The sequence below is a fragment of the Molothrus aeneus genome, chromosome 1 (genome assembly GCF_037042795.1).
Source record: "Molothrus aeneus isolate 106 chromosome 1, BPBGC_Maene_1.0, whole genome shotgun sequence".
Taxonomy (NCBI): Eukaryota; Metazoa; Chordata; class Aves; order Passeriformes; family Icteridae; genus Molothrus; species Molothrus aeneus.
The window spans coordinates 144,296,396-144,311,270 of NC_089646.1; the positions used below are offsets into that span (position 1 = coordinate 144,296,396).

General features: G+C 37.9%; 1 protein-coding gene across 4 annotated transcripts in view; it reads right to left on the minus strand.

The window, feature by feature from the left end:
* ASAP1 (ArfGAP with SH3 domain, ankyrin repeat and PH domain 1) overlaps nt 1–14,875 on the minus strand; it is a 112,965-nt gene that overhangs the window by 20,030 nt on the left and 78,060 nt on the right. For all 4 annotated transcript variants that reach the window (XM_066566455.1, XM_066566481.1, XM_066566472.1 and 1 more), the window contains 5 exons: nt 13,739–13,824; nt 12,109–12,224; nt 9,817–9,884; nt 7,283–7,390; nt 5,711–5,939 (listed from right to left, as the gene is read on the minus strand). In XM_066566455.1, the coding sequence (XP_066422552.1) occupies nt 5,711–5,939; nt 7,283–7,390; nt 9,817–9,884; nt 12,109–12,224; nt 13,739–13,824 (607 nt within the window). The remainder of the gene's footprint in view (nt 1–5,710; nt 5,940–7,282; nt 7,391–9,816; nt 9,885–12,108; nt 12,225–13,738; nt 13,825–14,875) is intronic.

Below are 14,875 nucleotides of genomic sequence, written 5' to 3' on the forward strand. Positions count from 1 at the left end.
CAGCACTCCAGTTCTGTGAGCCATCCCAGAGCTGCAGTTTCCCTGCTGCACAACAGCTTCCAGCCCCTCCTGTTTGTTGCCTGTGCTGTGTGCAGGGGTGTGGATGCACTTCAGTTGGGACATTGATCCTGACACCTTTTTGGGGGAGAAGCCCTGATTTCTAGGAGAGTGTCTGGAGGCATTTCCATGCCTTATGTCTTATGAGCCCAAAGGCCCTCACTGGCACACACACTCCCTCAAACACTGGTGTGCTGCCCTAGGGTTACCTTGAGCAAACCTGGTTTTGTCCCTTTCCCCTTTCTAAAAAGCTCAAGTTTAAAGCTCTTTCAATGTGTGCTGATAACTCAGTGGCAGATACCATTGCTCCCTGCTTAGGGTGGCAGAGTTACACCCCTTCCTGCATGCCATTCCATGCAAATTCCCATCCAAAGTGCCACACCATGCCCTGGCACTGTTTGTGGTGCTCTCCAGGAGTTCCTTCACACAGGTCTGGGCTGGGCTCTGTTGCCCCTGTACTGGGACCAGGGCTGCTCACCTCCAGCAACTGCACATGTCTGTGTGTATCTACACATATATTCACATAAATGTATGTGTAAAACCAGCAGCTCAAAACAATTCCTGTGTGATATTCTCAATTACACAAGGCTAGGCTAGGTATATTTAAGCAATTATCAGAGCAGTTACTAGATTGAAGGTACTTTGTGATTTTAACCAGGCAGCAATTGAGCCAGTCATTTCCTCTCCAATGAATGCCTTAATCATGATTTGTCACATAGTTCAGAAGTTCACATTTTGTAAAGGACATTTTCCTAACACAAGCAAAAAAGCAAAAACCAAAAATAAAACCCCAAAAAACTTGACCCAGAAGTTTTTCCTTTTGCTTCTGTCAGGCTTTCTTTTCCTCAGTTACTGGGAAGGAAATGCTTAAAGAACTAACTGTTATCATGTTTTATCTCTTTTTCATATTACAAAGATCAGGCTTTCATGTGTAAATAGACCAAGTAATCTCAAAATTATTGTACTACGGTAAATAACTGGATAAGATGTGCAATTAGTAGTACATTGCCCTTTAGGGTTTGTGCAGTTAGTGTAGTAACAATTCATTTGTGTACTTGTGAAACCATGCAAAGCTGCTGCCACTCAATCAAGAAATGGTGGGTTTAGAGTGTAAAAACTTCATATGTGTAATTTTTTTTTTACCACTTAATGAGACATAGGGGGAAAACACAGAATTCCTGCTAATGGTACAATGGACACTGCAAAGGAAAGTAACTTAAATTAAAAACAGTATTTTCATTAACAAGCGTTGCTATCCTTATTTTTAAATTTCTCATGAGTGACTTATTGCATAGATATTACTAAAAGCTTTTTCAGTTATTCTTACCTAATATCATATATTTTCAGCACTGAAAATAAGAGCATAATAAAAGACAAAATGATCATGATCACTCTGAATAAGAAAGCTAAGAATATACATTGATTCAACATTAGTATTTGAAGTACATTAGATAATTAATGCTTAAAAAAAGGTTCAGTTTGAAAAGAAAAGATAAAAGTTATACTAAAGATTTTGTGTTTTGGGTTGATTCAGAAATAGAAGAGCCCATGAAACCAGAAGTCATCAGCTAGTCTGTCCTTCCTATTATGGTATTAAAAAAATACAAAGTCATAGTGGAATAAGTAGCGTTATTTAATCACAATGTGCAACACAGTTATAAGAATATTTTAAAAAATGTCTCCAAGTATATGCAAGAGAAGTGCAGAATCCTGCAAACATTCAGAAGAAACAGGATCACCTCAAAGGCTGAGGTAATGGAAATGAGAATAAATACATTTGTGCCATAAATTAAGAACTTCAAATGAGTTGAGACTGTGTAATGCCTGCTATGCCACAGTATGATACAATCAGGAAAAAAAACAACCTAGGACCAAAGGATTCTTTGATGTGGCATTTCCACTAGAAACAGCAAATTTTACTGCTGTCCCGACACTTCCAGCCAGTCGTATTTCAGAAATCTGATTTAAACAGCAAAGGTACCCAGAAGAGTTAGTTGTGATGAAAGGATAACTTGAACCCCAGCAGAATGAAAGTATTCTTCAATCAGATAAGTTAAAATTGGTTTGTTTAGTGTAACACCCCATACATGGAGACCTGTAGGATTTCCATCCTTTTCCAGGACCTTGACACAGCCACCAGCCACAGAAACACCTCCAAAGCCAAAGGGCAATGCTGGTACAGGCACAACTTAGTGAGCCCAAGAAGATTCCTCATCCTGTGTGCAAGGCAGTCAGACAATTTCTAGAAGTTACTAGTAAATTCAAATAAACTAATTTGGTTAGAAATTGAGTCTGATGTAGTGAAGGAGCAGATGATGTGACTGTGTCTGCAGTAACACTGCACTGGAACCACGAAGGAAAGTGCCTTTGGGTTTAGGTACCTCATGTCAGAGCTGAGACAATGAAACTATGCAGCCTTGTAGGTGTTGAAGATCCAAATTAACTTCATGATACAGAATTTATCCCTGACCTCCATGCTCATCTGGGATAAACAGGCAGAACCACAAAAATCAATTAGCTTTCAGCTGAAGTGAAGGAAACCTGGATTATACTGCCTAACACTCCTCCAAAGCTAGTTAGCAACATTACCCCTACATTGGATTGGCAATGAAGGTTGTGCAAAACTTTATTTAGCTACTGAGGCAAGTCACGGAATTACTTAAATATTGATTTTTTTTGAAAGCTTTTTGTAAAACAATAGGCAGAAGACCTGCTAGATGTCTGGAGCCATAATGCAGGTATAAGTTGAAAAGAACAATAAAAAAGATGATTTTGAGAATAATACAGGCTAAAGATTTGACTGAGAACAGAAGTAAGCTGATCCTAAATAAGCTTAGATAAACTATTGAAAAAGGCACAGAGTGGTTGGCTTAGTGGCTCAGGCAGCCACTGCACTCCTTCTGTACTTTTCATTCTGTTAGGATTACTTAAATCTATAGCAGAGATAACAGCAAGTAAGATGTATCCACAAATGAGACTGTGTGGAGAAAAATAAATGAAGGTTCCAGCATTTTTAGGAATATTTTGAAAAGTTATCAAATAAAAAATCTGGACATGAGTTACAATGATGTGAGGAGAAATTGAAAACCTCCCCATATCCCCTCCTCCAACTATTGTACCTATAAAATTATTTTTTAGCCAGCATGTCCACTGAAAACCATGAGCAAGAGTGATGTGCCTTATGTAAATCACTTTAAACTTCCCTCCTCTCCCCAGCAAAAGTTCAGGGGATGGCTTCCTGATCACTCAGGAACTCCACAGAGCTTTTCTACCCACAACTTCAATGGGCAATGAAACAGAGGGCTACAGGGAAGGGGTTTTCTTAAAAATAAAACAAGTTTTGGAAAGACAATTTCATCTGCATGTCCCAAAGGATGAAAAACTTATGAAACTTAAAAATTGTCTGCCTCCTTCTAAAATGCAGATGCATCTGCTATCCCTTCCCTGAAGGCTCCATGTCCTAGCAGGGGCCCATGCTATCCACCAGGGCCTCACAGCAACACAGGGACAAAGATCAGATTGTTTTCTGACAGAAAGTAAGCCTAAATTTAAATACAGATTCAGTGCTTTTGTTACTCCTGCTGTTTAGGGAGCTTAGTGAAAAAAGTAACGCTGTGTTTTCATATAATCTTAAACACAAGATATTCAAATGAACTTTCTAAACAAAAACACACATCTGACAAGTAAGGCTGTGTAAACTTCAGTGAAGGGATAAATATTATTACTCATCCAAAAGAGGAGAAAAATATACAGGTTTATGTTTTCCTACTGAAAGAAAATTTATTGTCTCAAAATTCAGATGTGTCAACACCTGAAGTGTCAATGTTTTTATATGGAAGTGAAGAGTCTCTGCTTCATTTTCTTTTAAATAATCTGAGAGCTGGAAGAGGGGAGATAACAAGGAGCAGCACAGTTTAAATGAACCATAAGTGTATTTGAAAATGATGCAACTACAGCAATCTTTCCACACTGATGAATTGTCCTATGCATTTGTTACTTTTTTCCCCCAACTTTTAACACAGGCATGTATACAACAGAAGTTTCTAATTTCATAGTATTGTTGAGTGGATATCAACCAAAACTCCACTCCAGCATCACTTAGAGACTGTAGAATTTCAGCATGTTTGAAGCAGAGAAGCATAGTGACTTTAATGTAACAGCAGTTCCATTCAACCTCTCTGACTTACCCTGTGAATCTGACATTTTCCATCTGATGAAGCAGTTAATGTTACATTAGAAGGCAATTTTCTGATATTATAATATTATTTCATTGTGATATAAATAAGGATTTCTTTGCATAACATCTGACATGAAAACACATGAAAACTCAACGCCTCAATTCTTTCTGAGTAGCTTTGGAGCTGTGTTGATTCCTTGTTTAGGAACAACTGGGAAAATGCCTAACATTTCAAAAACCAAAATACATACTTAGAATGAAATATAAACATAAATATTCCCTTCCTGGAGAAAAAGACAATTTTCTAGATGAGTCTGTAGGAGAGCTCCACTATATACTGACAAAGAAATAAAGTTCATTAAAATATGTTGAAAGCTGACAACATACTAAGCAGTGTGTACAGATACCAGACACAACCTCATTAACCTTCTTCATGAAATGGGATGCATGATTAATTTCCAAGTCTTGCCACTTTATGACAATAAAAAAAGTTATCCTAGTCCATGAAGGAACATCTAAGCCAGTACATATTGTGTTTGCAGTGAAAAATCCATAGCAGACTGTGAGCATGTAAAAGGGATGGGAGACTGGAAGGAAAAAGTAGAATCTTGTAATGCCAACAATCAGGTCAACACAGTAAAGATGCAAGGAATACAACTGAATCCCCAGGGAAACATGGATTACAAAATCTCATGTGAAAAATGCAAACCCTGGCAAAATCACTGCTTCATAATGGGAAACAAACCTGTTTAAAAGAGAGCCAAGGGATCCATTTGAAAGTTGCCAGTACATGACAAAGACTGATGGAACAGTAGTGCTTAAGCACAGCATCTGAACCATGATGCCAACACTGTCCTGTCCCTTTTACTCTTTCACATATTGGTGAGAGCATCTCTGCATTTTTCCTAAACAAAGTCAATTACCAGGTGAGAAATGAAGCAGTGCTAACAAAAGGGAGCAGCAGCATAACTGCTGAAGTGTTAAACTGTACTGTAATGTAACCCTCATCACAACTAAAGATTTCTTGAACAAGTCTACTGTAAAAACACGATTTATCAATTTCTAAATTAAACATGTAAAAAGGAATTAAAGCTTTCTTTGTCCTAAAAAGTAGATCTGCACAAATTATAATACAGCAAAAAGTTTTGTTCCATAAAAATATCTTCCAAACTTGAAGACTGGAGATATCTAGGTCAAACCATCACAATCTACTGCAGCTGCAAGTCTCATAAACTTAAGTTACTTTAATTTAGCAGAGTACTCGTTTATTCCTCACCCATTCATGATCAGTGTTATGAATGAGTCTAATACAAAGTGTCCCTCAGGTCTTTAAAGTTTAGAACAGGCCTTGTACCACACAACTGCCTCAATAAGAACATGCTGTATCTTGAAACATTGCAATGTCCTTGGTTAAAGGAAGGACAACAGTGTCAAAATCACTGCTTGCAAGTGTGGTTTGGAGAGAGACTTACTTACCTTTGCCAGCATTTCTGGGAGGAAGAGGAGGAGCATCCGACGTTGGAGAGGTGGGTGAGTCTGTGCTTGCAGAAGCAAAGATCTGGTTGGTAAAGGCTCCATAGGAGAGTCTTTGCTTGTCTCTGGGAGTGCTAAATGAAGGGTGAGTCAGTTTGTCTTGGGGAGAAATGCTTGAGGAGTGACAAAAGCTTTGGGGTCTTGGAGATCTTTCCTTTTTTATAGGACTAGGCTGTGAATAGAAAAACAAAGATATGATACAGCTGTCTAAACACTAATTATAGTTAGTATGTTTGGAAAATAGCATACCAGAACATAATTTAGTGAACATGAGTTTTTTTCTTTGTTGGACAAATAAACCCCCACTCGTCCCTTTTTCAGGGATTCAACCTGAAAGGCCCTCTCTTCTAAATGAAAATTAAGATTGCACCATCAACAAATCATCATGAACACAAAATTAGATTTAATGTTAAAGCAGGAAATACACACTAATAATGTACTAAATAAAATGCCAATAAAAGCCTGGCAAGTTTTAGAATTTAAGAGTAATTTTCAGGGAATATAGCACATTACTCAGACTAGACAATTATCCTCAAATATCAAGTATATTACCCCACTGTTGCCTAGTAAAGATGAGCAAACACTTTTGACAGATCAGATTTATTTGGTCCCTGAACTAGCAATATAATATCCATGATACAGCTCTTTTTAAACACATCTAATTGCTCTTTGAAGAAATTTTACACATTAGTTTTTGCCTGCTGTACGTTAATGGGTGCATATGGAGCACGATCTGTTTCCCTGCAGCTCTGGTTCAGGTTATTATCTCCAGCACAGCATCTCTCATCCTCCAGAGGCTCCTCACACAGATGATTATTTTGTTCTCTGCTGTCCTTGAGGACATGCAAATTACTTTGGTTTCTGAATTTTTCAGTCCCAAGTGTCACAGAAAATGAGAAGTTGTCCACACTTCTTTCTGCGGCACTCATATAAAATAGGAGAGGTGTATTCGCATTTATTGCAGAAATAGAGCACACAGTAATTAACTGACTTGCTAAAGTAGGACACTGAGGCTAATTTTTCACATGCTGTAGGATGGCAATTATTCTATGCCCTCAAGTTTTGCCTTTCCATTACTTCTTTAAAAAAAAAAAAACACAGGATTAAATAGCACAGCATGGTTTGTGAAAAATAAGAGTTATTTATTCAATAACTAGGTTTTTAATTAATTTATGGAAAAAATTAAGTATGTAAGCTTTGGATTTCCTCCAGCTAAATTTAACAGCTTAGAATTCTGAAGAGGATAAAGCAACAAAGTAGTACAGATTTGCTGATATTATACTGTATGTCTTGTCAAAGTCAAACTTCTGAAACAGCCCATAATAACTAGGTTGACAAAGTATATTCAAAAAGCACTTAGGCAGTCTTTAACACAGGCCTCAGAATTAGTTTTTTTCCCCCCAAAATATCTGTAAGGAAGGGAAGGCTGAGGTGGGTCTCTAATTAGCAGTGATTTCCAGGGAGCAGCGCTGCTGACAGTTGTTGCGCAAGGCTGTATCGGTAACTCACACTCACCTTATCGTCCAAGTCATCGTCACTCTCATCAATCTCTTCCTGCCGAAGATTCCACTCGTACTCCACGTGCACGTGTGGGTTCAGCTTCCCTGCCTTGGCTTGAGAAAGCTGAGAGAAATAAAAAGTCTTGTTAAAATACTTGCTGTTCTTTTGGTGTTAACAAAGTTGGTTTTGTAATGGCAAGAAATAAACTGGAAGATTTAGAAGTTTAAAATTATTCCAGGGCAATCATACAAACATCCTTCATTTGTTTGAGGTACAGAAAAATAGGTAAAAGGCAAAAAGGAAAGATTTTCTCAAAATGGGCAGGAGTCACCATGTTTGACAAGCATTTGAAAAGATAACACGAAGAGAAGGTATATGCACAAAAGCAGAATTTATCTGGAGCCCTCCTTTCCAAAAAGGAAAAGCAAAATCTATTTATAAATTTTGGTACATACAGCTGCCACCCCATCAAAATCACAATTCTTGCACTCAAATCAAATGAAAAGATATTTACTCTTCATTTAGATATTTTACTTCTGTCTCTCCCTGGATGAGGCCAGTATGTCTTAAGCATGAAATTCCTTGACTTTGCCAGTACAAATAATGTGTTTCACATTCTTTTAAAAAAACTACCTCAATGATCAGCAAAAAAACCTAATAGAGCAGTTCATGGTTATTCTGAGGAGATAAATTCTCCTTTTCAATGCCTAGATCTTCCATCATTATTTAGTCCTTCACATCCTTTAAAGTGTAGTCTACTTGGTAGTTGATTCAGGAGTGCCTTTAACCATCTTCCTGAAATAAAACTTGGAATAAAGACAGTATTTCCAATCTGTTATGTAAGTATTCATGAACCCACTTGAGTTGAAACTGAATTTAATTACACAGTCAAGACTCCAGTTATGCAACAGAAATGAGTTCAGTACAGCTATCATAATGCAAACACCTAGTTATTTATCTTGTACTTTTTTACTGCCCACAGCAAACAGTATGCTCATTCATGTTTCTTTTTCACTCTTAACTCATTGCTGGTTTTGGAAAAAAATGCAGAAATATTTTCCTCTTTAAAAATTAAAAAAAAAAGGCATAAATGCTCTAAATGCTCTATGAGAGTTAAGTGAAATAATCTGAGGTATTCATGGAATTTGGATCACTATAACTAAATGATTAACTGCTAGATAAGCTCACTGATAACATCCACTTGATTGTTTGTTCTGTAACACAGCCAGTTGGTCCACATTAATGGCAGATGTAACTTTTGAAAAGGGATGCTATAAAGAAAAAAGCAATCCATCCCCACTGTGTGCTGCACAGGTGATCTGCTTGATCCAGCTGACAGAGTACTCAAACCACTGGAAACAGCACCTACTTACACAGCAGACATGGCATTAACTGAGAAATTAGTCCCACCTCAGCAACCATAGCAAAATGCTGACTTGCATCCCCAGAAACATGGAAAATTTCTTTGATTTGGGAAGGACAAGGTCTTTTGATTATTCAATAATTAATTCATGACAAGAACTTTCAGTTGTCACAGGAAAGGTATTAAAACTACCAGCTGCAGAGCAGAAGTAGATATCCTCAGATCATCAAATCAGAAAAAAGAAGAAATTGAAATAAGTGGCAAGTGTTTTGTAAATTGTCCTGGTTTTGTCTTAAATGTGAAACTACCACACTACTAGACTTTTTAATGCCTTGACAGTTATTAAATTCACTTGCCTACTAAATGCAGACTGGTGGCACCTTAGAGGACCAAGAACAAACAATCTTGCTGGTCTGATGTAAAATCCTTACTCCTGGCTAAATGCTTCAGAGGAGTACCTGGGAAAATCCTTAACACCTTTATTTCTTGAACACCAATAATCTTTTTGAGTGGTGTCTGTTAACATCCCTCACACATTCTCAAAATTCCAGGAGGTCTTTGCTTTGATCATGCTCAGTAGAGGGACAAAGTCCCACAGAAGCTGGTGTTCTACATCTTTTTATACTTCAGCTTCCAGACATTACACTTAAGCTTCTTCCTCCTTTCAGGAGGGTAATTTTAAGTTGTTTCAATTCTCCTTATAAAAAAACTTTTACCATCTCTGAACTATCTGTTCTGTTAAATAATCTGAAAAAAGCCATAGTAGAAGAAGACAAACAAAGATCCCAACCTAAAAGGTCTTGACAGTTTTAAAATTACAGTGGTTGTTTAGTACTCCTGATATAAAAGCCTTTAAGAAGAACTTTTGAGTTAATGAAGCTCAAATCTCCTTGACTTATGTATTTATTGACACATCTGACCCTCTGGTACTTATGGTCTTCAAATACACTGGTTAAAATAACTAATACTGCCAGTAGAAGAAAGATCTTTTTCTTAAACTGTTACAAATAAAATTACTGTTGTGTTTTAGGTAAGAAACAATCACCTGTGATAGGGCCTTCAGATCAACAGACAGCCAGCTGGCAGCAATACCACATTGTGTGAGATGCAATGGTAATGACATACGAAGTAAATCACATTTTTAAAGAAGGAAACATTCCCCTTTGCCCCCGGGCTTGGTTCTTACCAGTTCCTCACACTGGACAGCTTTCAGTCTCTTTGCTGTGTCCAGAGCTGTCTCTCCAGCTTGGTTTACTACAAAATTAACAATACAAAAAAAAGCAATTCTTTTAGATGTCTTAAGAAACAATTTATTGAATTTCACTGCTGGTAACACAGTAACTTCTAAAAGTGATCAAAAATGTCTGTTTACTCTATAGCAGCTGCAGCTCTTTAAGATTCCACTCCAAGTGCTCATGCATTTCATGTCTCATCAGGTTCTTTCTGAACAGCAGCATCTGCTGCAACAGTTCCCAAATCCCTCCTATCATCCTAGTAGAGAATATAAAGAAATTTAGTCACCTCAATCTCCACTCAATGCCTTTGCCAATAAAATTCTTACCTGAATAAGCAAGAGAAGCAAGCAGGCAGGGTAAAATAGCGCAAAAAAGAAAACTAATTCTAAGACTTAAAAAAAAGAAAAAAAAAAAGGCTAAATGTTGATCCAAGCAGATTCTACTTCCATTAATATGTAGAGGCTTGAAGCCTTAATTCGAAGACATTTGAACAAAAATAAATTTAAAACTTTCTATCTTTATCAAAGCTATAAAATAGTTTACAATTTAAAATAACACCTGGTAAGAAAGAAGGTGATAACTGAGGCTGCTGGGAGTCCTCAGGCACAGCATCTAATGGAATCCTTCCCAGATGCTCAGTAGCAAGTCTCAGTAAACAAAAACAACTCCCACATCTGATGTGGATAAACTCTAGGTAAAATGTATTCTCACAGTACATCAGTAAATGCCATGGAGCTGGAACAGAGAATGCTCCACAGCACATCCAGATTGTAAAGCATTTCTGTGATCAGGAACTGAAAAGGATCAAACTGAGATCTATAATATCAGTGTCAAATATTACACAGAGAATGCCAGGCAGGAATACTAGTATTTACAAAGCAGTCCTGTAGAAAGGCCTGTGACTTTGAAAGAATTCAGATCCCTAAAAGAAAGATTTACCTATGGAAAGATCTACCAGAGATGGCTCAATATGAAAAGGAATGAAAACATAGTACTTCTGATGTGAAGTTAACACCCAGACAGCTAAAGGACTTCATAAATTCCAAACTTTCAACTTTTAAGTATACACCTTTTATTTTAGGGTTTCTGTGAGATCACTCAAATTCTATGTGAGATCACACCAAAAAAACAACAAAAAGACCACAACACCCTCTTTCCCACAAAAAAAAACCCCTCAAAAAACAAGGCACCAAAAAGGTGTGAACACTCCTCTGGCATCTGCCTAGGAGAAAGTTCAATGGAAGGACCAATGAAGGACTTTAATTTGTTCAGATGGCTTTCCCATTGTAACTGCCAAAAATGGTCACATTAAATTCTCTGATTTGTGATAATATTGGAATATATTCTAAAGGCCTATAAAAAGGCAAAGGAAACCAGTGACTTCTGCCACTAAACTTTGAACTTCAATTTATACAGCAGTTCTTTACCAGGCAGTGGAGGAAAGTAATGGTGATGAAGAAAAAGGGAGAAATAAAGTCAGGTTTGCATCAGCTGTTAAAAAAACTTCTGTCCTATACCACTAACTGACTGAATGTAAATGTTTTACAGACATGCTAATTACATTTAACTCCTGGGCCTAAACCAGCTGGATTAATGGGATGCCTTCCTAACTCAGGAAAAATGGGATCAGCTTTCTCAGCTGCCTCTCAGCTTCTCTTTGCACCTACCTGTGAGACAGGAGTAAGACTTGCTGTACCTGTATCAGTTCATTTGTCATAATGGCATGCCAAAAGTTTAACTGAAAATAGAATCTCTGTTTGCTCAGTCAGGATAATCTCTTGTTCTCTGGATGGTCTCCCCTCCCTAATCAGTGGCAGTGTTGGCTGGGGTGTGCTGGATGAAACCACAGCTCCAGCTGCCATTGATATCAACAGAAGAATTAAGTGCTGTGCACATGAAGCCCACGTACCAAAGAGTGGAATTAGACATTTAAGTTCTAGCATAAACAATGAATCTAAATTCCTAGCAGTTTAAAATGGGTCAGAAACAGAACTTGGAACTCTGCTTAGGGTTTGCCATTAGTATTTCATATTAGAAATTTTTGTCACTATTATCTTCTAAGAATTCAATTTCTTAGGAAACTGAATGTTTCCTTTATGCTTGCTGTTGACAAAGTCTTCATCTTTCTACCACAGTTTTATTTTAGAAGTTTACTTACCAGAGAGAAATAAACAAAAGTGGCTAAAATAATGGGAAGAAATTTTAGGAAATCTGTATTTCCTGGTTTTAAATAATGAACTCACCTAAATCAATAGTTGGCTTCCCCCTCAAAAGCAATTTCAAACACTCAGGCTTATTATATATACTGCAGTAGTGTAGAACTGTATTACCCAGTGCTGTTTGTTTGTCCAGGTTTCCACTAAAAAAAATAAAAACGAACAAACAATCAAGAAGAGTATAGTAGCTGTGCTATTCATTTCAGATCTAGCATCCATATAAATAAAAACTTTACTGGACAAATATGAAGTAGGGCAAAAAAAGAAATTAAATCAAACATTACTTTCAAAGACTATTAAGAATTCTTCCAAGGACACTGGAAATATCTGAGTTGTGATTGAGAAGGACTGCAAATCTACAGATGTTCATTCAAAAAATTAAAGATGTGAAACTCAGAGACTCAGACCTCTCTAAGGTCATGCCAGTTACCACTTCACTGTAATTCTTTTTTCAAACATGCTAAATTAGCCCAACAGAAATATCTGAATAATTCTGATACAGTTAAAATAGGTTACTAAATCCCATGCAGTCAAGGAACTATCAAGAGGGCAGCTGTGAGAATGAACAAAAGAGTTGTAAGAAGGAATGTAAGGACAACACATTGACTTAGGGAAAAAACAGACATGCAAAGGGGCTCACAGGGCTTTTTAAAACCTCTACTTCCTCCAGTTTTCAACTTCTAAACCCAGGTTTTCAAAAACTGTTACTGACATTTTGGGAACAATAAAATATTTTCATAAACCAGGAAAGCAAAGCTCAGGAGATGACAGCTTTTCCCAGTGTTACCCATATTGGACAGTAAGAGCCCAAAGGGTTGTAAAGATGCTCTTAAATTTGAGACTGCCATAAAAAACCACACAGCAGACAGAAACACAGAAACACACAGTTATAGGTGTCTGAAGAAATTAGGAAGCTTCATCTAAATAATCATCCAAAATAAAAAAAAACCTTTAATAAAGGTGAAAATAGTAATTTGGGCTTCTAAAACATTTTTCAAATTATGATCTCAAACAGCTTGAAATATTGCAATGTTATTTTTCATTTGTTACTTTAATAACACTCTCCTATAATCAGCACTCACACTTTTCATGAAGGTTTTTTACTTCTATGAACACATCCCTTGACAACAAAGAACAACTCAGCCAGTAAACTAGATGCTGAAAATTACTAATTAAGTTTATGCTCTCAATAGCTTTAATACAGTTTATTAGCTATTGGAACACCTTTTTCAAGGTCAATCTAGCATCTGTCCATAATTTTCTGAGAATGATCCTTGTTTTCTACTCTTACAGTTCCTTTGCATGTCCTGTATTTGGAACATTTACCTGCCATCCCTCCTGTACCTGAACTATTTGTTTGCATGGCTTCATGTTGTCATGTGCTCTAAATCAAGGTTCTCTCATGCACTACAGACTTTTTCCTTTCATCCAATTTTTAGGTAACTGCTTTCAATGCTTTTAATCTACACATCTTTCCCTCTCCCTACTGATCAGGAGCACAAAGGTCAACTCAAAGGCACTAAACTATTCTCCTTTGAAACATATCTAAGGAGAAAGACTGTAAGTGATGAGCAAACACCATCCAAGGCACTGCCAGGATAACTCTGAACATGCACAACTGTCATGTACAATTGAATGAAAAGTCAGCAATCCATACCAGTTTTGTACAAGGAAGTCAACCAGATGGAGAGAGGTTTGGTCAGCAGTCCGGACTGCTAAATGAAGTGCTGTTTCACCTGGCTCCTAAACACATGCAAAGAGAAGTTAGATTTCTGTCTTATTTCTGCAGAGCTTGTATATCAGACCTATGAGATACATCTCCTTCACTCTTTACAAGACTTTCAAAAGAAAAATATTAGGAAATTATGATGAAAACCATTACTGTCTTTTCATCTCTAAAAGACACCACGTGCTTCAAAGGAAAATGGCATTACACTTCTGAGATCTCAGCTTTCCTAAACCCAATTTTCACTTTTCCCAGCTGGATGGAACAACCTTGAGGAGTCTTTAACCATTTTAGCTACCAGTAACTGAAAGGGATCCTGTCAAGGAATACTGCATAAGTTTGCAGTATTTGTTACTTGACAACAGCCTGGTGAGCACCAAGCAAAGTCACAACAGTATTTCCTACAAAAACAGCATCACAAAAATCACAGTCCCACATACATTAAAATTCTTACAGATTTGCAGGACAGTTGAAGTTGGAAAGGACCTGTGAAAGTCATGTAGACCAATCTCTCTGCCCAAGCAGGACCACTGAGGATCAGTTTCCCAGGACCACGTCCAGATGGCTCTGGAATATCTCCAAGGACAGAGATTCCATATCCCTGGGCAGCCTGTGCCAGTGTTTGATCATTCTCACAATACAAAAGGGTTTCCTGATGTTCAGAGGGCACCTCCTGTGCTCCAGTCTGCGCCAGTGCCTCTGGTCCCATCACTGGGCACCACTGGGCTCCACCTTCTTTCCACCCTCCCTGCAGGTATTTCCATCCAATGATGAGATTTCCCTGAGCCTCCTCACAGCTGAACAGCCCCAGATCTCTGAGCCCTTCCAGGTGCTCCAGACACATCTGTGGCCCTTCCCTGCATTCTCCCCAGCATGTCCAAGTCACTCTTGCTGTGGGGAGCCCAGATCTGGGCACAGCACTGCAGCTGTGGCTTCACCAGTGCTGAGTAGAGGGAAGGATCACTGCCCTTCACATGATGGCAATGTGTCCCCACTGTCACCTCTGCCACAAGGGCACCCTGCTGGCCCATGTTCACCTTGGTGTCCCTCAGGACCCCCAGGTTTCTT